Source organism: Thermobia domestica, chromosome 9 (genome assembly GCF_964235325.1).
Source record: "Thermobia domestica chromosome 9, izTheDome1.hap1.1, whole genome shotgun sequence".
Taxonomy (NCBI): domain Eukaryota; kingdom Metazoa; phylum Arthropoda; class Insecta; order Zygentoma; family Lepismatidae; genus Thermobia; species Thermobia domestica.
The window spans coordinates 195,678,161-195,705,780 of record NC_137462.1 but is presented as its reverse complement, the minus strand read 5'-3'; the positions used below and the strand labels follow the sequence as shown (position 1 = coordinate 195,705,780).

At 34.6% G+C, this 27,620-nt stretch overlaps 1 protein-coding gene across 2 annotated transcripts in view; it reads right to left on the bottom strand.

Moving 5' to 3' along the window:
• The window catches only part of LOC145660516 (uncharacterized), a 302,611-nt gene that overhangs the window by 34,972 nt on the left and 240,019 nt on the right, over positions 1-27,620 (bottom strand). For both annotated transcript variants that reach the window (XM_081725683.1, XM_081725682.1), the window contains exon 5: positions 24,850-25,016. In XM_081725683.1, the coding sequence (XP_081581809.1) occupies positions 24,850-25,016 (167 nt within the window). The remainder of the gene's footprint in view (positions 1-24,849; positions 25,017-27,620) is intronic.

The following is a 27,620-nucleotide window of genomic DNA, read 5'->3' as shown; positions in this document are numbered from 1 at the left end:
GAGAATAAAGCAAGGTTGTTAGCATTTGATTAGTCGCGAATCAGAGTAATATCTATAAATAAATAAATAAACTACTATGCTTTATTTGCCTGTCAAAACAGTCAAATTTACTGTCTTCTACTTGCTCTCTCTGTGTGGTTTACTAAGAACACGAGCAGTAAACTGTAACGTCACAGATAATCCAGATCGATATAACTGGATCGATTTAACATGGGTTACAAATACTTTTCATTACGTATCTCGGGTTCATGAAGATGATATTTTGAAAAAAAAATTACAGTAATTATATGTTAAGGAGTCCTTAAACTTTTAATTTCTCTACGTAGTTTAGACAAGTTTTCACGCAGTTATTTGGACTGAGCAACAGGTCCATCTTCGCAAAGATAAACAGTGCAATTAACTGAGACAAACGTACAGTACACGTAAATTGAAACCGCAACTACTCGATAACTTGAACGTACTCCATACACCGTAGCTCAATTTATCGTTTTTTGTTTGTTTTTTAATATCAGTTTTAAGCCTAGTTGGACTGCGCAGCAAAACAAAGTGTAATGGCCCCTTAAACGTGAGACACGTTAAAAGGCATCTGTACCGATGAAAGCTTCATGGATTATAAATTGTAATTTATTATATCAGTAATAGAGTGTCTTATAGAGTTTTGGATTAAATTACAACTTTAGTATGTCTCATAAAGCTTCTATCGGTATAGTTGCATTAATGTATGTCATTCACACTGAACTATTTCGTCTTTAAATATTTTTATAAAAAGGCCTTGTGTCCATCTTAAACATAAATTAAACATAACTTTCTTACAAGGCTGTCTGTATTCTTTATTATAAATTAACGAGAAATCTAACAGTTTCGGAAGTATATCACTTCCTTCTTCAGACTACTACTCCAACTGAAATCATAGATAACATAACATAATTTGTTATCTCTACCAATCAAGAATCATCTTTTTCATTAAAATTCTTAATTCAGGAATTTTAATGAAAAAGATTATTCTTGATTGGTAGAGATAACAAATTATGTTATGTTATCTATGATTTCAGTTGAAATAGTAGTCTGAAGAAGGAAGTGATATACTTCCGAAACTGTTACATTTCTCGTTAATTTATAATAAAGAATATATACAGCCTTGTAAGAAAGTTATGTTTAATTTATATTTCGTCTTTAAAAACACAGATCTGAGATATATAATGGAAAGTCCATGGAGATATATCCATGGTCCATGTCGAATCGAAGCTCGTAATTCATACCAGGATGTATCCACTTCTTCCCTTTACCACCTGCATTTATCTTCTTCCCTTTCCTAGTTTTCCTTCATCACACCTTCAATCATATCCTTCAATGCAGTTTCATCTCATAAAATTCTAACCAGTTTATTTTATTTCCAAAACTGTTTTCTCTACTATTTTCAATATTTCATTATTTTCCTTTCTCATCCATTTAATTTTATACTCTCTTGTCCACTTCGAAATACAATTAAGCTTCGTTCACGAATTAATTAGCGATAGCCACGAATTATGACATTATTCTCGCGACTTTTGTCATGAAATAACCTTGCTGTTCTTATTTGATATTTGTAAGGTTACTATTGTTCTTATGTTGGAACTGAATTATTCCTACCACTTTCACTCAAGGATATTTCTCACTTACCTGACAATATAATTCATTTTGGGAAATAATTCATTTTCATATAGACATTGAACCGAAACTGTGAAATTTACACCATTTTCGCTTTTTTCTATTTTCGCTTCGTCGTTTCTCTTTCTCATTCAATAAATATATATAGGGTATTTCAAAATGATTTGAACGATAAGAAATCATTCAATGAATAATCGATGATAATAAGAAATAATTCAATCAATGATTTAAACTCAATCGAGCATTGAAATACTTCCGACCACATCCTAAAGTTTTGTTTCGCACGAACGTAGTAGTTCGAAATTCTTCCGCTAGTACGTGGCGGATAGGCTTGTAGATGGCAGAGTGACAAATTGCCTGTGCTGCAGATACAGCATTTTGCGTCCTACAATGTCACGTTAGTTGGTCTCTTGTGACTCTTTAGGCGCGCACTCAGAAATTTTTGTTGGAGGTCAAGCTTCGGAGTGGGTCCAATACTACAAAAGCCACTGAACGCAGTAGTAGAAGCGGATCTACAAAGGTGTTGGGGGGGAAGTAGGTAGCGGCATGACTTCACGCCGTCCCCCTGCCTATCTTTGCCGATTGTAATATTTTAGGAACTGGGGGGACGCCGTACATATTTTTTCGAGGTGGGAGGACGGCGTCCCCCGCGTTCCCCCACACTTTTATCCCTGATTGAACGGTTATTATTCTGTTCGCGATAAGTAATTGTAAAATACTTCAACCTATATTTGAAAAAAAATGATAGAACTAGATGGCTTTTATAAGAGAAAGAGTACAGATGAAGTGTAAAATCAAATGATCATGCTACATCAATCATTTCCCTCTTAAAAGTTTTATTAAGGAAGTCTACAAATGTATGTTTAGTTAGGAAGTTTTAGGAGGTCCCGACAAGGTGAACCCCCGCAAATGCGCCCCTGTAACTGTTCAACGTGGCTTTCGTACAGAATTTCGTAAAGAGCCACAAAGAAAGAACTAATAATTAATTGTAATAATAAGCATTTAGTGATTCTACAGAGTGCCTAGCAATACACAATACACAGAAACAGTAATGTTCTCTGATTGCATGTTCTCCAGAAAATGGATTCAGAGAAAAAGATCAGTGGAATAGCCACCAAATCACCTGATTCCAGCCCTATGAAGCATTTCGCTATATGAGATGATGCTAAAAATGCAGACATATGATGTGAAAATGCGGTATCTGTATCATCTCCGGAAGCAGATAAGTATTGCAATGGTTGCTTTGTATCCTCACATATTGAAGAGAATTTAAAGAAAGATAATGGAGGCTTTAACAAATTTTGCTGAGAGGAATTGCGTAGTGGGGTCGTTTTGCATTAAAGTAATTTGCTATCCATTAGCTTCCATAGTTTGTAGCTACTCTGTCACAGAAATCAAAATATTGATGATATCTCCATTGTGCAAAGTCTTAATATAGTAGTAAATGAACACACTTATTTAACTCATAGCTTTCAAGACTTAACAGTATTATATATATATATATATATATATATATATATATATATATATATATATATATATATATATAATCTTTTTTTAAGGTATGAAAGCAAAGGGCTCTTAAAGATGTCCATGGCCTTCAGGAACGTCCTTAAAACAAAAACAAAAACCATCTACGATTCGATTGGCAGCTTCAACTTAAGTCAACAACTTTTTATTATTTTTAAGACTTTAGCAGTAGCAGACAGACCAAAATGGTGACTCGGCTCTATTAACATAGTAGCATCAATATTAAGACAAATTATTGTCTGGAGATGAAATGTGCTATTCAATATTAATTAAAAGGAAAAAAAAAAACATTGTGCACATTTTGCTAGGTCATGCTTATGAGTTTAATCAACATACACAACTACTTGGCCATTCCAAGAATGCAGACAGAATACACATTGTTCTGTTCACTCCTTTCTCTTCGGCGTTTCAAAATGTATCCTTGTCAGCGATGCTGAACGAAAACACTAATATAACTGAAATACAGTAGGCCTATTTGTAAGGCAACAATGAATGATTCTACCTACTAGTCCTTTTTAACATATCTATGTACGTTTTTTTTTTTAAGTATATATTACATTGTTCAATACGAAAAAAAAAATCGAACACATTCCTTCACGGCTTTTCTTAACCCTATTTTCAATTCAGCAAACTATATATATATATATATATATATATATATATATATATATATATATATATATATATATATATATATATATATATATATATATATATATATATACTTTAATGAATTCATACAGTTATATATCATACTGCTTATCTTGTGATTTAATTCAAATATCATGGGCAATGTCTAAAAGGGCAAGGTTGCTCTTTAGAATGAATCATCATATTAAGATCACACATCGAACTGTATCAAAATAATATCCCACAGATCGTAGACCTCAAGACAAAGAAGTGAAACAATCAGTTTCACTCTCCGCCCTTTTCTTCTTATTATCCACACCTCCTGACAGAGATACTGACTTCTGATAAGAGATTTGGCACAGGTGGGTAGTTATTATTTAAGGATGTGAAAGCAGGAAGCGACGACTAAACTACGCAGAGATTGCTGCTTGTTTCACCTTCAAGTTCAGTAACCTAACGATTATTAAAGGTGGTATACGAATTATTTGCTCGTCAACCATCTACTTGCAAGACAACGTAAATAGTTCTGGCTATTACTTGTCAAAAGCAGTTTCTAAATTCTGGTATTAAGTTACTACCTAGATATAATCAAATTACTTCGATTTAAAATCTCTTTATATTATATATATATATATATATATATATATATATATATATATATATATATATATATATATAAATTCTTCGATTTCTGCAAACAAAAAGGATTGTTGTTGATTTTAGTGTAGCGTCCCTTTCAGCAGCGAGGCTATATGAGACGTGGACCTACTGATTAACGTGGAATCCGAACCACATGAGCTCCCGCCGGGAATCGAACCCGGGTCTCCCACGCCAAAGGCGCGTATGCTAACCGCTTAGCCACGGAGGAGCCCAGCAAACAAAAAGGGTCTATAGGCTGTAGATATAATTTCCGAAATGCACATGTAAAAAGTGTACTGCTTTATTTACCTATTTATTTTAACGTGGCCACATCCAGTCTTGGAAAAGTTCTGTATTCTTGTCGTAGATTGAGCCGCGGTGGCTCAGTGGTAGAGCGTTCATCTCTGGTGCATGGGGTCCTTGGTTCGATCCCAGCTCGCGCTAAGTGAACTTTGCGGTGGACAAACACCGTGTATGTGGGTTTTCCCGGGGTTCTCCCGTTTCATCCCACTTTATTCATTCCACCATTTCTTTCATTTCTCATCACAATCTCCTTTAGCCTACCCGGCATAAGTGTGGGACGTAAAACAGAGGTTTCATTTTTTCTTCTTCCTTTTAAAGAGAAGTAGGCAGGGTCGTCCCGATGGCACTTGCAAGGGTGTTCCATGAGTATAGGGACGCCATGCTAATCTGTGTATGTCAAGTGATATTCCATAAATAAATGCTACTAAAAAGTAGTCAAGATACTGTAAAATGGTCTTTTCTGCAAAGTCCTTGCCTTACAAATAGACACTGATTTGTCTCTGGTTTAGTATTCCTGAATTCATATTGCAGTCACCTCTGTTAGAGTGCCATGTCAACTTATATGCACATAAGCTTATTTACACTTTGATCCTGGGAGTAATTGTCGTAGGGGTCCATAATGCTGTTACGAGGGCACTGGAAGTAGGTGACAATAATAATAATAATAATAATATTATTATTATTATTATTATTATTATTATTATTATTATTATTATTATTATTATTATTATTATAAACAACAAATATTCCCGCAATATAAAAATAATAAATATTAAGTAAAGCTCTACTCAGAACCGCAAAGAGGACCACGTCTACAAGTTCAACTTCGTTCCGTAGATGTCAACCACTGGAGGAGTGCATGTTGCCATCTAATAGCGCGGCGGCGCAATGTATGCAACTTCTAGCATTCTACAATTTTATATACAGGGTGGCATAAAAGTAGGTCTACAGCCCCGTACTGATCAACTGATTGCTTTTTATATCATTTCTTATTGTTATCCATCAGGTAGACTTAGTTTCTTTATTATTTGTTGTTAATGTCTTTATACTCATACCTTAACCTCGGAAGAGCCGATGCGAATAAGCCTATACGCTAGAATGTTATACTTGATCAATATAGCGGTGTATATCTACGTTTGGGCCACCCTATATATTTAATATGATCTCAGTTTCAAATGACGTGTGGATATAGTAGGAAATGACGTATGAATAGCTACCATTAAAGTCATTGTTACGCGTTACAATGTTAACGAATTGAGTTGTTTAACAAACTCAGCCTATTGTTCTAGTTATCTATTGCAAATAATAATAATAATAATAATAATAATAATAATAATAATAATAATAATAATAATAATAATAATAATAATAATAATAATAATAATAATAATAATAATAATGCTTTCGTTCAAGAGTTATCATGTGGAGTAACAAACGGACGTATTAAAATTACAATCTTATAATTTCCACTAGCATGATCCTAATAAAAATTGATACAAGACATGCACCACAAAATGAAACACATGGCATGAATCATATGAAAGCATGTATTATCATGGTATGTCTCTTCTTAAAGGAAAAGAAACATTAAATATACGTATATATCTCTTGAACAAGTGGGAAAGTTTCTTAAAAGATATCAACAGGTTTCTTTTCTGTAGAACGATTTAGAAGATGAGAAATAGAATGGGATTCTCGCTACATTTGACATTGATATGTCGCTATAAGTTCTTTAAAAGACAAAAAGAAAGAAGAAAAAAAACTGATCTGAATGCAAAGTCACAATCATTTAAGTAGAACAAAAGGGAATCAAATCGTCACTTGATTGTTGGGAAAAGAGCTAAACTTTCCCCTTGTCAAAAAAAAAAAAAAAGTCAGTTCCATTGCTCTTCTCTGTTTTGTTGCGTTGCTTTGCTTTGTCGGCAGAATTCTCTCTTCTGACAACCTTCACAACGTTAGACAAGTAAGATGGTAGATCCACCCAACAGCATCCAATCCAATCCAAATCCTTTGGCGATGAGTGCATTTGAAAGGAAAACAAAAAACGGGTGGGAAAGCAAGACATTTTCTCGTACTGTGTTTAACTTGTTATACTGAACTTTTGACCTTAAAAACTTGTTTAAATGTGAAAGTATTGCAAAATTTGGGAACAATTTCCTGTACTGATGCTACAAATTGAACGCAATAGATTTTTAGCCATGTCGCTCTATGTTGGCAAATTGTGATTAAAAATAGTAGTTCCACAAATTTTGTATTTGTTGTTGCATCAATACGACCCTTTCTAATCTGTTACTTAATATTTTGTATACTTCAACAGGTATGTTTCAATGCATTCTCCTGCTCCTGGTTTAATTCCCGCGGTCGAGGCATAGAATTTTCGATGTTAGCTCGGCAATGTCAGAGCGCTGGAGATGGGAAGCTACTTAAATGAGACAATGAATTTCAGTCTACAAACCTAGAAATGACATCGTGAAGAACAGATGTGCTGATTGCCGAACCCACTGTCTAGTCCAGGCATGTGTAAACTGGAACAGTGTGTGGGCCAATCACAGAGAACTTATTGGCGTCGAGCCTGGGCCGTAACAGAAGCGGGCAGGGGGGCAACTGCCCCCAGGGAAGCTCCCCGCCGTTCGAGTGGGGCCCACTTTAAGACTTTTTTTTTTATTCCATATACGATACGAACATGAAATTATAAATGGATCATCAAACAGGTTCACTACATTACATAGTGAAACAAAACAGCATACAAAAGTTACGTTAAATAAAACAAAAATGAGTTATGTTCCCATTACAGTAAAAAAAAAAAAAAAATTACTATTAGGGGATCTAGAAACAATATTTATTCTTATAACTTTGAGATTTCTCAATATTGTCCCCTTAATTAATTTGTCATGTATGGAACGGGCCCATGGGCTTAACTAACGGCCCCTCAAATGTTTATGTTTTTCTTTCCTATCGTCGCTCCAAAGTACAAACAAAACAAATTTTTCTCTGTAACTTTTTTCTTTTTAAACGTAACCTTGTAACAGTTCAAATATTTCTTTGCGGCAAATTCAAAATAAAAATTCATTATTAAGATTTTCACAAAAGTATACATAATAGTGTAAAAGGTTATTATTATTTCAAATTTTCTATTATGTTAAAATTTTGTACGACGGGGTAAAGGGTAACAAATACCTTTTGGCATAGAGGAGGCAAAACACTAAATCAGCTATGGTTACACGATGGCAATGTTATAATAGTGTTTGTCCCACTCTACAAAAGCCCTCTACTTACAACTACCACCACGACGTTTATGATTGGCCTCTCTGACGGCGATCCTAATAATTCTGTGACGTAGTTTCCCTTTTTAGCACAAATTTCCACGTTGTTTTTAACAGTCAAATCATTTGTAATTTTGATCCGAGTATACACAGCGTGTAGGCTCTCAATGGTACACTGGACGATTTGAAGGTGGACATAAATTATTTTTTAAAAAACAAAAATCATTCATACGAGATTATGTAAGAAATTTCAAGAACGGATCAGGCGAACCAGATGAAAGGTTCAGTGGCCCGGGATCCGCCCGGAGACCAGCTGCTGTACATGGTTGATCTAGTCGATTTAGACTTTAATAGGCTCCAACGCCTGGGAGTTTAGTAGCTTTATAACTACACATGACAAAATTGACAAACATGCATGTGGTAGCACTATATTTTTGCAGCACCAATAAATTATAACCCTCCCGACTGGTCTAGTATCTACTACGTGCGTTTTTGGTGAACAGGGTCCCGAGTTCGATTACCGCTGGGAAGTATTGAAATTTAAATCCTTTACAGCAGTTCGGATTCCACCATAAAACTGTAGGTTCACGTCTCACATAACTTTGGTGCTGAAAGGGGGCACCAGACTTCCAACAATCAAACAGGGAATTACATTTGAGCATTAGATTTTAGCAACACCGATAAACGATAAAACAGCCAATTACGTTTCTGTTCTGGCTAGGAGCAAATTACCACCTATGATGCTTAATTATGAGCGGCAAGTATCAGGTTCGACGAAAATAAATGATGTGACAACGCCTCAAACACGGTCGAAGGCATTTCTTTTCCTTTTTTAAGGAGAGGGGGGCACAAAAGGGAAAGCAAATTGAGAATTGAAGTAGACTTCACTTACGATGCCACAAAACGCACACAAATTTGTTTTAAGCAAGCAAGCATCTGAATGAAGACTTTTGTGCCCTGTTGACACATTTCCACCTGTGGTAATATTAGAAAATTTACAAATTCCTTCCTTTCGTCAATTATTGTTTTGATAGCTTCTTCCTGTTGGTAGTAGTTGTTACGCAACATACTGTACATAAGAAAAACTTCTAAAAAAAATCGTTTTGTAATAAATTGCCGTGCATGCAAGATTTCCTTTCCATCATCTTATGCATGCAAACCTTCTCTCTCTCTCTCCGTTTTTCTTTACTCCCCCTCCCCCACCTACATCTTCAACAACGAAATTATGCAATAATTTCCTCTAGAAGATTTTATACAGAACAGACAGTATATTATGCATTTCTATAAAATCAATACTGAATAGAAAAGTACTATAGAGAACGTCCTTGTCCTCTTTTTTCCCTTGCAACTTCCAGGATAGCCGTATATGATGAACAGATTTTGCGACACAAAACTTGAATAGCATCGTTGAATACCATTGTTTGTTTGGTGATGCTTATAGTTATAATGTACGTAAGAGTGAGGAGACTTATTTACCTTGTGCTGCTATGAAGAACTACTTACAGGATCTTGCATTTGCTTTTTCCTTTATTACCAAAGACTAAATAAGTTCTAGTGATGTCATAGGCTATTTAAAGTAAGCATGGCATTGGGATACTAATTAAATTATGTTTCTTTATGCTTAATTCGAACGGATGGTTTTAAGAGCAACCACAGATCCATCGATTTATTCATCTATCTAACCTGTTTATTCAATGGCCTATAGCCAAGGAAGATTAACTCTCCATCGGGTGGGTATAACCTGTTAGATGAAGAGCAAATATATCTACAAAACTTATCTACAGAACTCAAAAAGAATTTTCCTAGAAATAGCACTAGCTTCATTACCAGAGGCAATGGCCTTTTATATCGTATTTTACAGTCACCTATACAGCGATGACCTAACTACGGCCCGCGCGCCAGATGTAGTCCCTTGAAAAATTCCATTCGGCCCAAAACATGATTCCTAATCTGACAAATGAAAAGAAGAATACGGTTACTTCGCAAGAATTCTATTAGAAACAGACTGACTGATTAGCATTTAACTTCACTTTTGAGAATCAACATATCCTAGTTCGAACTGCTGTGAGAAACCTCAATTATTAATCGGACTTACTATTACAAGAATTTTCTAAAATGTACCATTGTGGTTTATAATATATTACATTGACCCGCCTATTGCTGTTTCTCGCAGTTCAATGTAGTCTGCAATAGCAATCTTTGATATTATTTGCGCTCAATGGAGAAGCTCATGTAGTTCGGACCTCACGTTAAGCTGTAGATCTACGTCTCATTAAGCCTCGTTGCTGAACGGGACGATAAACTGAAATCTAACTACCTACTTTTCACGACAGAATATGCAATATCCTGTGAGCGACAATGCTTGCTAACTATATCTTCTTTGTGACAGCTTTTGTGTGAAACAATCAGAAATCAATTGCGTAATAATAATAATAATAATAATAATAATAATAATAATAATAATAATAATAATAATAATAATAATAATAATAATAATAATAATAATAATAATAATGACTAAAGCAAATAACTTTTTATAAATAAGTGTTACAGTTTCGGAAATGCATCGTTACCTTTATCAGATAGTCACTGGTACCTAGCTGTTAAAAAAAGACCCATATGGTTTTAATTCTGTTTGCACTGCTAAAGTGATCACATTATTGCAACGTGTTTTATGCTATTATCTTCATTTGATGTGAATGTTACGTCCAGATAACAGCAGTGTTGCTACACCTTCTCGATTTCTCTACCAGACATAGTATGGGTAAATAAAAAAAAATAAAAAAGACCCATACAGGGCCGGATTTAGGGGGGTGCAAAGGTGCACGAACACCCCCCCTTCGTTGTAGTGAAAATACCAACACTTTTCGAAACTTTCTACCGTCATGTTTCCGTTAGGGGCTTAAAAGGAAGAGGAGTTTTGCAAAAACAATAGTTTGAGTCGATTTTCTAAAGTTTGAAGGAAAAGGATTTATCAAACAAAACAATATATCATTTGTCAAGTAGGTAAGAAAATAGAAGTCAGGAGAATAGAACATTTTCCTGTATGCCACTTGCGACCCTCTTTAAACTTTCCTCCGTTCTATGCGTCAGTGTTGTCCGAGTTAAAGTATGTTGTCACATGTCACTTTGAAGAGTTTCAATGTGATGGGTTATTTTGGCAGTTATTGGTGCACCCCCTAAGACAAGCCTGGATCCGGCCCTGGACCCACACATATATCTTTCACGTATTTTTTGGAACTTGTAGACAATGGCTGGGAGATCATTTATAACGAACTGAGGTACAAATATTCAGTACATACAATAAAATGCGAACAACACAATTGGTTCGCCGACGTAAAAAAAACATACTTCAGTAATAACCTATTTTAGAGAACTTGGAAATTTTTTCTACAGCTTCTTCTTTTACTTCGGTATTAATTTTTTAAGTCATCATCAACACACCGTAAATAATTACTTTTAATGTGTAAATTTACTTTTTGTCCTAATCTAATTTAATTTAGTTTTCTCTCGAGAATTCTTCACTAATTATTTTTTTTAAAGAAAAACTCCAAAATTGTAAATACAAGATAAATTTATTGGAGCATTCATCTTAAAGTCACATACTACAGTATATTGGAAGTTTTCATTCGCTTCTATAGAAGCATAAAATGAACGAAATTGATTTTCACTTCTTTGCAGCTATTACTTCTTGGTACTACAGAGCAAGAAAAGATTTCTTTTCTGTTACTGTTTTTCCTGTCACTGTTTTTTTTTTTTTTTTTTCGTTCTTACTTCCAACTGAGAATATTATATTAAAATCTGAAGTCTTAAGTCCAGTTAATTATAATTATTTTCTTTTTCATCCAAATTAAGATGTCACCATTAAGTACTGTCAGTTATAAAAGGAAACTAAACAGTTTAAGTAGTTATAATACAATATTTGCAAACGGTTCGAGTTGGCAACACACGTGTTTCTAGTATGCTGACCAAGTGACCTGAGTTGGTCACGTTCGGTCACGACTTGACAATTTAGCGTAAATGGAAAAAACGAACGTTGGGCTAAGCAATTATCTCATTCAATTCTTGACTAGTTTTATCTGGAAATCTCGTGTTTCCTCTTGTAACAGTATCTAGTGTTTTCATACACAAACAGCATCAGCTGACTACGCTTAAATTAAGTTTGTAACCAATGTTACCAGGTCACGGTAAGGCATCTTTGCCATTGTCGAAAAATGTAGATTAACTGATCAGACACAATTGGATCAACGGCATTGCTCTTTGTTCAATGCTCTGAATACTTATTGAATTGTTTGGATGTCTTTATCTGAAAAGTAACTTTCCAAACAAAAAGTTATTTTGTTTGTTGAATCAATATTCATGGCTCAGTTCCATCATTCACTTGCAGAAAGAAAACCTGAATGATTTCTATTTTAAACTTTACAAATTAAGATGATGCGATCGACTACTTAGGAAGATAATGCAAATAAATAAATAAGTAAATAAAAATAAATAAATAGGTAGAATCACAGACTAGAACTTAATGATAGGATAAAACAAGGAGATAAAAACGAAACATCTGTTTACTGTTTTGATGTCGTACCGAACCTTTCATACAGCACTGCCGTGCTCAGTTATTGCATAATACGAATATCCGTTCTAATCTAACCCTGATAATAGGTATTATAGGTATCGCAGCTTACAGAGGAGTGCACACGAGATAGTTATCGACTATTACTATGTTTTCAGGCTAAATATTCTAGGCACTGAAGAAAACAATATCAGGCGAGTTAATGATCAGAAAGTCTATAGCATTTGAACTTTCTAACAAGTACTGTACATGGAATGTCTTGAAACAGACTATACTCTGAAATGTGCTGTTTTCGGGAATTTATCACTGGTGATGGCAAAATCCAGAACGTTAGATAAGTTTGATTTAATTTCAAATAATTAAAAGTATCCATCTATTAAAATGCTATAATACCAACAAAAGCGTCTGAGCTCCAACCTATAACTTTGGATTTCAAACATTTCATATACGGTTATTTGTGATTTCACGTTTAACAAAAACAAATATTTTAAACTATGTGTACTTTAAATAAATTATTTACATATACCTTCTTTTTTCATAAAGTTTATTTTTTTAAATTATTGTTCCAAGCCTTTGTATTTTAATAAGCCTATTCCAAAATCAATGTAAATGAATTGTGCTGCCATCTCTGGAGTTCTTTTAAATTATATGTTAGTGGACGTTTATATGTTTGTGGCCAATCCTTTCGACAATGAGATTTCGAAAACTACAGGCTCTAGAAAGATGACGTTTTCACTGATCGATTGCAAATTTTGCGTAGATTGTCCAGTTCTAATTGAATATTTAAAATATATGGCCATTATTTCTTTATTACATTTTTAAGGGTACACTGGAAGTGTTGAAATTAAAAAAGGAAAACTAAAGCAGCATATTCTACGAGTTATATATTCAAACACCACATTGATGTATATAGATGTTGCATATGCTTCAGGCGTTTGTTTCATGGCCAAATAATAATGAAAAAGAAAGGATAACCATTTCTTCAGTCTAAGATGAATCTTTATTTTTGGAGTGTTTTGCCCAATGAGCACATTATATCACTGACATTATAATTAATTGTATATGTAATGTATTTGCTTATTACATATTGCATGCAAGAAGAAAGAAAACACTAGTCCTACATGAATTAGAAACTCCAACCTGAAGTAGGCTCAAATCTTGCAAACAGTGCGAGATATTGAGAAAAAAAAAATCTCCCCTTTATGATACCCCTTGCCGATTTTTTTTTTTTAAATTTTTATTTATCAAGACGTCTTTCACGTGTGTCTGTAAAGTGACAGGTACTGATATTGTGAGGAACGACAAGGAAATTCATGGTCATATGTGGATGATGCGCTGTGTAGAAAGTGCAGGTTCAGCTAGTCCATTCTTAAAATATTCCATAGTGTTCGTGGAATTACTTGAGGTGCAGCGTAATTTTAGGTTGCTTGCTTTTTATTTTATTTATTTATTTGCATAATAGACTCAAGATTAGTTTTCTTAGCTTCTAAATTAGCCGTTTCATGCACTGTATGATTGCTATGAGGTTATACTAACCTAAGTTTTAGTGTTCCTTTATAAGAGTCCGTGAAATCCATAATCTGACTGGTATGAATCATAATAACAATTCAAAATGATTCAATTGTTGTATACATAATACAATGACCCTCCTGAAGTTAGAGAATTCAACATGGCACACTCCAGTAGTAGGCGTAAAATATATGTCCATTACCATGCAGAATATAAATGTATATCTTGCTACTATATATTTTAAGGCTGACGGAAGTAAGTAGTTCTTTATTATGTACGAATGACTAGTCTCTATGGTATAATGCTAAAAGCTTGTTTTCCTAACGGAACAGAAAACTCACATCTTTAGATACGTTTCTTCTTTACTTGATGAATGTTCCAACAAAGAAACCTAACCCTGCAATATCTGTATATACGATGTGGCCATTCTTCTTTTGGAGTATAGCAGCTAACTCCGACCACATTCTCCTGCCATGACGTGGCCAGGTTTTCCCCACACCTTCCTTCCTTCCTTCACAACACAAACAGGCTTCCAGAAATGTTTCTCCAGCAGATCTTGTCAGATGGGGATACACCCAGATTCCTCTCTCAATAGGTCTTTGTATAACTTCTCCTTGCGTTGTGCAAGATATCATCGGTATGGAAAACATGCTTTTCAAAAGGCAATTAAAATTTTAAATCTTCGGTGTAGGTTATCTTGTCTCTCTACAAATGAGTTATTCAAGATCTATACGTTTTACTAGCGAAATATTTTCTCTGATAATAGCTTGGCTGCTCTGTTATGTATTAGTTCAGCTTCATATATTAGAAGGGAGTGACTGTATCGTAACCTGGTATGCTTGTATATACATCTCATCTGTGTGTCTTCCAGGCACCAAAAGCCTGCTGAAAGGTTATTTACTTCCCTTTGAAGCGGACTGCAAAATAGGCCCAATGCAGTCAAACATAAAAGATTGTCCTTGTCCCTTATTGACGCTAGGAATTGATGTGCAAATTCATTTCTTTTAATTTATGTTGGTTTACATCTTCGATTTCAAATAGCTATTAGCTAAGGAGATGACGGAGGAAATTTATCCTGGTTCGATCTAAAGGAAAAGTGGGGACACTCGGTCGAAAAAGATGTAAAAGCTTTTCCAGCCCAGTCATACCGAGTAAGATTTTCCTGAGTTTTCCTCATTCACACCAAGCAAATGCCAGGATAGTATCTAACATACAGGTCTCAGGCTGCTTCCTTTCCTCGGATAGTGTGATTACCGAGGGACGTCATCCCTCATACGTGACGGGGTAACATGGCCATAGATGTAGTAAGCGCAGAAATCTAATTCCTAATCTTAATCGATGTAAAGGAAGTAATCTCTCGTAAAATACCGAATGATACAAAACGGAAATTTGTGTTTTGTTTGTTTAAGTGAAATTTATTGTCCCTTTTTCCGCACACTATTAGCTTTGAAACGAGAAATCCGAGAAACATGAAACCCAACAAGATTCAAACCCAGGTCTCCCACATGGAAAATAAAAACGCGATGTACAGTATTTCATTTACCCTAGTTGTGGAGGTGCTCCATTCAGAGTTGCATGTTCTCAATGTTAAGCAAGACTAACTGTTTTCATGAAAAGCATTCGTTTACCCATGAAAAAGAAGAAAAGAATCAAAATAACTAATAAGAAAGTGATTATAGACTTGAACAGATTATGTAATGTGTTTTTTGTAGATGAACTGTTATTATTACAAGCATTCTACAACATTTATTCACCAAGAAAACTGCATTCAAAACTGGTTTATGTTAGTTTCATTAACGATTTCCGCTAATACATAAATTAACTTGTTTTGTGGAATGCAACATTTTTTTAAAAAAAGCAAAGTTCTTATGATTCAGTATTTTTTGTTTGCTTTTCTCATTTTTAAAAAAAGCACGTATAACAAACAAAATGTACTGAAATTTATGAGAATACTCTCAATGATGTATAATGAAGACGTTAAGGGGGCAGACTACTAAAAATGATACAAAAGCTAAGCAGCATTTTTGCCTGTTTTTCGTAAATGAAAAGAGATAATGAAATGTAACTTATCACAATAATAGATAATGTTATTCTACACCCGAAAATATGAATCAAAAGAATTTTCAGTGTTGCCATCCATAGAAATTACAGTGGCCAAAATATGAATTAGCCAAAAATCTAAGTTAAGGCAGCGACTAGAAAAATGAACTCAACGGTAATTGATGACTTATCATTTGCATTGGTTCCTTCTAATTTTTAAATAATATTTGTATTTATTACAAAATTATTTATTTTTTACTGTTTATTATAAAATAAATACAAATATTATTTAAAAAGTAGTCAACAAGGAACCAAGACATCATGATAAGTCATCAATTAACATTGAGTTTATTTTCTAGTCGCTGTCCTAACCTAGATTTTTGGGTAGTTCATATTCTGGCCACACTAATTTCTATGGATGGCAACACTGAAAATTCTCTTTATTCGTATTTTCGGGTGTAGAATAATATCTATTATTGTGGTAAGTTACATTTCATTATCTCGTTTCATTTACGAAAAACGGACAAAAGGAAAAGTAGCTTTTGTATAATTTATAGTGGTCTGTCCCCTTAACAAATTTATTTCACACACATGAAAGTGTGAGAAGGATATTCTTTGTCATACTAACATATGGTGTGGAAAATCAATAATACTGTGTATATCTTATCGAAAGAAAAGATTATGATAGGCGATAGATAAGGTAATCAAAGAGAAAAGCATTGATTAACTCTTTATCATGTTAGATACAGTTTTGTAGTTTAATCAATTTGTTCATTTTCGGTTATTCGATTGAGTTGAATTATCTTAAGTTACACGTATTCTGTTTGCACTCTGCCATGTTAAAAAATAATTTAAATCTTATTCAGTTAAGATATAAACATGAATTTTCTTATTGCTGTATGTTACCAAATACAGAACTAATACTACCTACTCTTTCTTATCTTGAAAAGATACACGAGAAATTCCCTAAAAATTTAACGGTATTTAATACATGCTCCACTTTTTTTTTTTTTTTTTAAATCTACTGATTTATATGCAGATTTCTGCATCAAAAGATCCAATATGTTTCAGCACAAATTTTCTTGTAGGCCTTATATCTGGAGAACTACATATAGTGTAGCCAAATCCAAACTATCACATAACTCAGTATGATGTTCTTATTCCGTAGAAAATACGAAAACTCAATTTAGGGGCCGTTCAAAAATTCTGTAGCTCTGATCCAAAAATTAATTATTGGCCAAGATCCCAATCTTTAGATCCATTTTTTTGGATCATTCCTAAAATTTTTGTTTGTTTCCTTTTAAATCAACTGGAATTTTAAAAATTGTTTGATTTTACAGCTTTCTTCTTCAAATTTACTTAAATGTATTTTACTTTGTGGAGCCTAAATTGTATTATTTATAATAATAATCTCTCTTAATTTAGTACCGGTAAATTTATTTTCATAAATTTAACAAATATTTAACTACACTTGAAGAAGAAATTAGTCAAGTCACATCATTAACATTCCAGTCCATTAAAATAATAATAATTTCTCCATATATGGGCTAAAAACAAACATGACGAAGGTACCGTTAAGTTAAAATTAGGCCCCAATTTGTGTTTCCCAAATCTTTGATCATACCAATGGACGGACGTTCAATACTCACTTTTTCTTTCTCTTGAGGCAATGGTTGAATTGAATTGATTGAATTGATTTTTAGTTTAACGTCCCGTTCAGCAGCGAGGCTATATGAGACGTGGACCTACTGATTAACGTGGAATCCGAACCACATGAGCTCCCGCCGGGTCTTGAGGCAATGGAACACACAATTCAATCATAACTTTAGACTTTAAAAAAGAGAACTCCTACTTGCATGGTCTCTCACGTCAGTAAAAAACATTAATAAAACATGTTCTATAACAATCGGTACTGGGAACCTAGATTCAATTCCTGAGAGTATATGTGGTTCAGACCCCGTGTAAGCTGTACTTCGGGTTGAACTTGCGTAGCAAGAAGGGCCGTCATTTGGACCCGATTCGTTATTTATTATAATCAAGAGTATAATAATATACTAATGGAAAACGTAATTACTTATACCAGTGACGACCCTCCTCCCTCTGGTAAAACCTGAAATGACGGTACTGATAGCAACAACTTATATTTGAGGAGTTTGGAGGAAGAGCGTACAGGAAAACTTCCTTGATGTCTATCAAAATTTAGTTCAGTAAGCACGAGTTGTAAAATATTACTTTACATTTGGGGAGAATCGAACCATTTGATTCCCCTAGATACACCACTACATTTCATCTCATGTAGCTTCGGAGTTCAAAATATATAATTAAACTACAAACAAAAGAACCTAATTACTAAATGCTTATTTATGACACGATATACATGACAACAATTCAAATGGTTTTGTGACTTTCGTAGATGTCAATGATATCTCCGCTCATTAAATGTAGTTTATTCCCAGTCTATTCCGTATTTCAGGACTGATATCTTCCAATGATGATACAGTTTAAATAAATTAATGTGAAAAATTAGGTGGCATTATTACGACCAAATGTACCCAAACTTATGAGGTCGGAACTCATGCTCACTTGACCTCGCCCTCAGGAAGTGAGAGTGAGGCTGAGTGAGCGCGAGTTCCAAATCATGAGAGTATGAGATCGAGTAAACATGAGATCGCAAGGATATTGTGAGTGTAAGGTCAAGTGAGCGTGATGTCAAAATGATGAGCGTGAGGTCGAAAGGATGTTGTGAGTGTGAGGTCGAAATGATGTTGTGAGCGTAAGTTTGGGTGAGGTTAATCCAAAGTGGGCACCTTTGATTACGATTTTTGTTGCCGGATGTAATGAAGATAAACAGACTAAGGTAGTCATCTCAAGGAATTTCACCCAGAAAGTTTAAGACGTCACAAAAATTCAATACATACTCCATTGTCCCCTCATCATTGTAAGGATTATAATGATAAAAGAATTCGAGTTAAAGGAGGAATAAGAGGAGGGAAGAATTCCCATTCCTTCAAACTTCTTCCCTAGCTTGTGCTAAAGAAACAACATCTCCGCCAAAAAAAGCTCAGGTGAATATGTTTCACGAAATTGTAAACTATATTTTTGTTATTTATTCTACGGTCCTACAAACAAACTACTTCTGCCTAATGAATATGTTCATATTAGTCCAGAGAACTTAGTGTTTTTTTTCTTCTTTCTTTTGGTACTTGGTAATTTAACAGGGAAGATTAACACTAGAAATAACACACACTGAGGATAAATACTGCATTTTCTATGAACATGTTTGTCAAAAGTAAATAAGACGGAATTAACTAGCTATGTCCCCCCAAAATACATAAAAGTATATTGTAAAGAGGAATTTTGGGAATTGAATACTTCTTGGTCAGAACATAGTTTCTCGATTTTTTTTTTTTTTTTTTTTTTTTTTAACAAGAGGGAGACTACTTTTATGTTAGGTACAAAAACGTACTCTTGTCTCTTTCGAAAACAAGTTTTGGATTATCTTTACCCTATTAAACCGTATAATCTATATTTACTTGAGATTATCCAAATCTCAACATGTGTTACGCAATTCACTTGAATTTTAATTATCTGTTTTTTGTTTGACATTTAATTTAGGAGGACCAAAGGGAAAACCTCGCGGACCACAGTTTGAGAAACACTGGTCTGGAATAACATTGCATAGTGGCAAATTGTTGACTTTGCAAGTTATGAATTTCGCAACATAAACTCCCACCTATAGATGCGATTGGCTTGCTATCAAAAACGACCGGTAGATTTACTAGTTGACGTCGAAGAACAAGATCATATATTTCCAATCTAACAGTAAAAAAGTACAAGAACCAGCAGGTGATGAAGAAGGAAACAGAATACGTCTTAACACCATCATAATGCGAAAGAACAAGAGTTCGCTTCGTAGGCCAAACAAGTGAATTCCATTTGATCCTGCTTGCCCTAAACCACTCTGTTGAAACATCACGACGAGTCTTCCGGCAGGTAAGTGGAGGCAAAGCATAATCACCGGGAGTTTATTATACAGCCGATAACGGTACATGAACCGCTTGCTCACTGGTAACATGGCTGTTACCATGCATCAGCTCATCTTAACTACAAGATGTATTCTGCATTTGTATCCTCTCCGTTTGGCCTATTGCGCTTGATTTGAGATGAAAAATTCCATCTGCCACGGAGTTGATAAGTATCCTTTATTGATTAGTGATACTGAAAACGGTGTAAACGTAAAAGGATTATTCTTTTTCTCTCTTAAAAGACACCGTGTCTCGCTGATTGTATTAGATTAATAAAATGAGAAAATGTTAAGATTTGCTATGTCACGATAATAGCATGTTGTGTTCCTCCTCCGATTAAAGCAATCGATAAAACGTTCAAGTACAATTTCGATCCAATACAAAATCAATACAAATTCATGACTGAATATGAAGTAGCGTGATTCAAAGAATTTATCTGTGCAAACGAAGTTCAGTATTATTTCAATAACACTACACAGTGGCAATTTCAGTGGGTGACCTGGGAAAATTTCTCCAATATCATAACTTCGTTCATGCTTTATGTAATTTTGCAGTACTATTTTTCGGTCCCTATAAATAAAATTATCTTTTTCCCCCAGAGGAAATCTGAAATTATCACTGATTGTTGATTGTATGTACTTCGTAACATCCAGTTTTTCTATAAAAGCCTTGCCCACAGACAATTTCCCCACTTATTTTAACGTAGCTAAATGGAGCCACTAATCCAGTACAGTAGGGGGTAGAGTTGTCAGTTTACAACAAAAAGGTATATGGGAAACTGAAAACTGTGTAACTGAAATGGAAGGATAAGTTGAGAGTTAAAATTAATGAAACAACATATATAAAAGCTGTAATTGCGTACACGCCTTCGGTGCGAAAGACTAGAGTTCGATTTCCGGAATCACTCGGTGATAATACTATCCAGGGAAGCAGGTAGAGAAGAGACCTTTATATTAGGTACCAATCCCGGGATTTGCCTGATGTGGATGTACAAAAGCCAAGAAAAACCTCGCTCAGAATGCCTGACCTGAAAAGGCTTTTTACACACCACTGGGAATTGAACCAGGAACAGCTCGCATCAAAGGCGGCAACGTTAGCGACTATGCTACGCGGGACTACTCATGTCATTATGTTAGGCATTATGTCATCTATCGATATATATATATAATATAATGTATCAATTTTGGACACTAGTATCTTAGTAAAACACATTAAAGTTCAGAAGTAAATCATCATTTGGGGACCCAATGGCGTACTCAAGGGGGTTTCGGTGTTTTAGACCCCCCCTGTTAAGCAGGATATTATGCAAAAAAAAAAAAAAAAGACATTAACCATCTTATGTATACAAACACCTGAAATTATAAGAACTTGGGAATTCGAACCCCTCTAGACTAACTTCTGCGTACGTCACTGTTTGGAATTATATCTCACTAAACATACTATGCATTGTCATCTTTTTACTGTCATAAGAAAGAACTTGATGGAGAATATACTGCTGTATCAGCATCACCTTAACAGGTGGCTAAATTCACGTAGAACATAAATTTTAAAGTTTACACACAATTTCCTTTTTCTCAAAAATACGCATGACTTTTAACCTCATCCATACCATTTTGTGCAGCTGAAGGATATATACTGATTGGTGTCTCATCTTTGGACCCCCCCCCCTTGTTAAACGTTAATAATATTCTACAGTTAGTACAATTTTCAATACCTTGCAGCCTATAGATGATTAAGTTTTCCCAAAAACGTTAGTGTATTAACGCTCACATTCACTATATCTCGCCATGGCACGATATCTAAGGTCAAATCACGTTGTGAGCCGACTAGCAATTTCGTGACCTCATGAAATATCACATGTAACGGTTTATTCCTCACATACATAATACTATATATGCACGTGTGTAGTCAATAAATTGAAGTAAACCGTTCCTGTAATATCGTGATGGGAGTTGACAATCCTATCAAAACATGATGCTTGGGCGGGTAGGTCGACACCCTCTTATACTGGGCATCGCACTTATATGATTGTCATATAACTGAAGATGGATACGTAGATAGAGATGTGAATTATTTTGGAATGCAATTATTCGTCTAGACACGAAGGTTTGAGAATGTGTAAACAGTAGCAATGTATTATTATAGACTGAATTTCGTTTGTACACTTAAATAGCTTCTAGTGTTTGTTTACATGTCACTAAGCAACTTAATTTTCTAGTAGTACAGTACTTGAGCAAAAAGAATTGTAATAATCATAGCGATAGTCCCCATATGGCTCTACATAACATTATGGTAGTTTAATACTATTTCTTTCTTTCTTTCTTTCTCGCTCTCTCTTTAAGGAAAATGTTTGAAATCCAGGTTTTCGAAAAATCAGGAAGGGTCAGTTTTACGTATTTACGTGCATAATTGTATCAGAGTACCAGATTTTGAAAACTTGTGTTCATGTTTACAAGGAAAGTAGCAAGAGTGCATATGCATCAATTCAACATTGCTTAGGTCCCGTTTTTCAATAGCTTGATATTCCGTTAAAGTAATGACGATGAAATTTGCTGCGGGGAATAAGATGGATATGTAAGGCAGTGGTGTATATTGGTTCAATAGTTTGAACTATCACTGACCAGGGCCGGCTCTTTTGCACGGGGCGGCAAAATCTGTCTTAACTATATTATTTAAAATACATATTTATTGTTGGAAACAGACTTCATAAGAATGGTAGTTAAGTTTACTAAGCTGACCTATTTGAATACTACGTTCATAAATCATGTTTAAGTCGCATTAGTTCAAGGTCACATGGACAATGGTCAAATCTCAGCTTAAATTGCTTGATTGTAGTTAAATACAAGAACTCAATTCTCGAACAGTAGCGAACACCTGTTAAATTTAGTTAGTTATTACAGTTGTAATATAAAAACTACACATACACAAACAAATTGTCACAAACAAATTCCGTATCATTGAAGGTGTAAACAAGTTTATTTTTTTTTTTTTAACAGACTGGAAAATGTCTGGAATTGCAAACTGATATAATGAGATTGAAGCTCGATATTGAATTCTATAAAAATGATTACCATCTTTCCTGTGCAGGTGTGTGTGCTTTATCTTTTACTAACATAATAGATTATCATTTAAAGCAAAAAAAAAAAAAAAAAACCACCGAGATTGTATTTATAGTGTTTAGGCCTTTCTGAGTGCTAGTGTTCTTTACCTCCCCTTAATTCTTCACGAGCATACTTAAAATCGTAGCTTTTAAGATTTGTTCTTTTTGGAGAAAGGGAGGTCAGCAAATGATGCCATTGTATAGGGTGCCTAGAGCCGGTCCTGACACTGACTTTAATAATAATAATAATAATAATAATAATAATAATAATAATAATAATAATAATAATAATAATAATAACGAAAACATCCGCAGCAATGAACAAATAGTGGCTGAATATACTATTGTTGAACCTTAGTTTTCAGACAATTGGTTGGTTAAACTGGAGTTCAGCGCCCCTTTGAGCATCTAGGCTATATAAGACATGGACCTACAGCTTAACGTGGAATCCAAACCACAAGTGCTTCTACCAGAGATTGAACTCGGGCATACCGCGCCAAAGGTGCGTTTCCTAATCATATAGTCACGAAGGAGCTTTTTCAGAAGTAGTTCTGAATTAAAGACCTTAGAGTACCACAAAAGATTATTGGACAGTAATGGTCATTTTCACTCAAGGATTTTGAATGTTTAATATAGTTTCCTTGATTATTATACTCTTTACGCACATCATGATCCTGAAGACATTTATTAATTCATAAAACTTTCAATTTTTTTGAACAACAGCATTGTATTTGGTTTTCTTTAGAGCTTGTTGCTTATGTAATCGTAAATAAAGTTTGTGTTACCAAAATTCCAAAGCTCAGGCTACTGTAAATATGTCTGATTTATTATGTTTCGGGGTTGCAGTGCGACTGCGAAGGGAGTTCACGAAAGAATTTTTTTTTTATTCCGACCATATTAAATTTGCTCCTGAATAACACGACTGACGAAATAATTTCGACAGCTTATACTGTAGCTATCACAATGAGAATATTAATTTATACGTATTATAATAATTCCTTCTCGCAATGCTCTAGGGCTACCGCCAATAGAGCCGATAATCCACAACATACGCTACTGATGTAAGACACTCAAACCGGAGCCTTAGCTGTTGTAAACATTCTGCAAGTGGTATCAGAATCAGATTGTGTATTGTCATGTCGAATCAATGCAATGATACCAAGGTTAACAAAATATACATTTTCGATGCCTAGAAGGTCCAAATAATTCCATAACCTGTCAGTTTTGTTGTTGGGTGCTTGCTGCGCTACACTACTTTTACGTCTAATATTTCGAGTGAAAATTGCACAGCCAAGCCAACATCTGCATCTCATTTAGGTGTTTTATTTCTTCTCTCTGTGTAGCAAACATAAGCGTATATTATAGTTCCTTCAATTCCTCTCTTATTGTGGTATATTCTGGTGCATAAAGTTATAAGGGATAATCCACATATTATTATTATTATTATTATTATTATTATTATTATTATTATTATTATTATTATTATTATTATTATTATTATTATTAATTATTATTATTAACGATAACGGGCGTTCAAGTTTTCATATTTTACGGTCAAATTAAAAATAATAAACATGTGTAATAAAAACCTACCTGTGCCGGAAGTCTCGCACTTTCAACTTCGCTATCAGAAGATGGTAGCTGGTCCAATTCCAGTCCACATTGTTTACTAAGAGACGTCGATAAACTGAGAGATTTGGCGGCCGCTAGTGTAAGGGAAGAGTCAGAGTCATACACAGTGGCTTGTTGGTCACCTTCATCTGCAATTAAAAGGAGGAAGATAAGTGTGAGAAAATCACCAATATTTTTACTATACTGTTATATACAGGGTAATATACAGAAATATTTCCCTATTTTTGTTTTGATATATTACACGCAAATTTTGTGTCATATCACTTGTGTGTTATACTTGAGCGTAAGTACTCCATTGTATAATTACCCACCTTTTTGGTTATTCGATTAACAGATGGTCAAATTAAGCAGTATAAATATTATAATAAAAAGACACCAAATTTTATTGTTCTATAATACTTTCTAAATACAAAACTGCTATAAATACCACATTTGGTAAGCAAGCGACGAATTCTTAGATATCTCTTTAGCTACGTCCCACGTTGCATCAGGATGCCGCACAAACAATCTGAGATACTTCGAAAGGGACGTCATTATTGGATGTTACACGTCTCGTTTGTCAGCATGAGCCATCGTAGCCAAATTTGATCACACAAAGACAACGGTTAGGGCATAATAACAAAGGAGATACATTCATGTATCATCTCTGTCGCGAAACAGCCTGGACGTTCCACAACAATCATGGACTAGGACAGGAAAGTGCTGGAAACAGTGGTAAGATCAAATCGCCACCAAGTGAAGTATACTATCCATCATAAGTTCCAGACTTAAACCATGGATCAATGGAAGACTGTGCTACGAAGTGATGGATCAATGCTTCAAATCAGAGGGAGAATTTGGGAGTGGCGTCAATCTGGTAAAAGCTTCTCAGGTGACTTGTGCAAACAATGAAATTTGATAGAGGTACATGTTATGTCATGGGAGATTTCTGCCTATATAGACTGGGTTTGCTGCTCATCGTCCCTGGGAACATTCTTTATAATTCAGTACTTCTCACATTGTAGTATTTCTCACAAAATGGATCAAATATTCTTACCAACATGAGAATTCTCCCTGGCACCAATTCGCCATTGTTATGAGGTGGTGTTGCCATAATTCCGTTGACTGGCCTGCTAAAAATCCCGATTAGGGATGCGCACGAGACGAGTCGAGACAGGATTTTCCTGACAAAATTCGAGTCGAGACACGGCTCTTCCAATAGAGAAATATACATTTTTCGAGTCGAGGCAGCCACAAAACTTGTCTCGTGCGCATCCCTAATCCCGATCTAAACTCCACTGAATATCTGAGAGATGAATTAAACTCATTTTGAGGACCTGTCCGACTCGCCCAATTCTAATGTCAATATTCACATTAACATAAAACCGATTAATGTCTTAACATCTGTATATTATTATTATTATTATTATTATTATTATTATTAATAATAATAATAATAATAATAATAATAATAATAATAATAATAATAATAATAATAATAATAATAATAATAATAATAACAATAATAATAATAATAATAATAATAATAATAATAATAATATACATTCTTTGTTGAATGATTTGCCTTAACCTCATTAGCTTTATTAACGCAGGTGTTTGAGAAAGAACGTAACAGGAGGAGGGAAAAATGTTAAGTTGCTCTCAATAGCATTTAATGTGGAATTCAATTATCATTTCATTAACTGCGAAGTGCGCTGTAACCTTCAATAAAAGCTAGGCGAAGTTACTGCGGCCTCATGACGAAATAATAACGTTCAGGAGAATAGGTAATGATGCATGAAATGATGTAAGTAGATCCACCCAAGGCTTATTGCTGCATCTTTAAGTACCGTTATACAGAGATCAAGCACTGATCTTTTCAAGTGCCTTTTTTTTTTTTTTTTTCAATCAGAAGACTATTTTGTATCATAAAAGAATGCCAATAAATGGTTAGCGATACGAGATGTGCAGTAACAAGTCATCATGTATGAAATATACCCACGTATCGGGCCATATTTAAGTGCAGGCACTCGAACACGTAAGCAGGGCATAAAAAATTCAGAAACGAAACAAGATATGTGATTTAAAAGACATTCGTGGCAATATCGAATTGAAACACTCAATACAAAAAGAGTAAATAAAATAAGTCAAAAGAAAGTCCAAAGTACTATGGTGAGCTATGCTACCACAAGCTAGAATTGTGCGCTCAGAGGAGAGACGTTTCAGGCGGTTGAACATAATTTGATTCCCCCTTTCATGTTGCTGAATAGTTAGCCAGATTGGTAATTTCGATGTGCTTAATTCCGGGTTCAATTTCTGTTTGGGACAATTTTCAGCGTTTGCTTGGCATCAAGAGGTAATTGGAGAGTTATTTAAAGTAAGAAGTAAACTCAAGATCAGAAGTCTAATTTGAGCCGATCATACATCACCTAGTACTGGCTGGTCACAACTCTCCGTGGAATATAGCTCCAATGATTTTAGTTTCATCACAAAGTTTATATAGAGCAGGAGAACCGCAATGTGCCCGATCTGGGACCGAATTTTAATCACATGTACACCAAGCATAAGTATTAGCCATTTGGTGAGTCGAGAGCGCGAAGTGCTGATACATGTTTCACTTGCTGGGTTCGGACACTATTTTATAAGAATAATCTGTGCCATAGGCAGTATTCAGCATTTAAATATGCCCTTTTTCCAAGACTATAAATGTAGATATAATTGTTTTGCACTCAATCCCTTATCCTGTATCATTA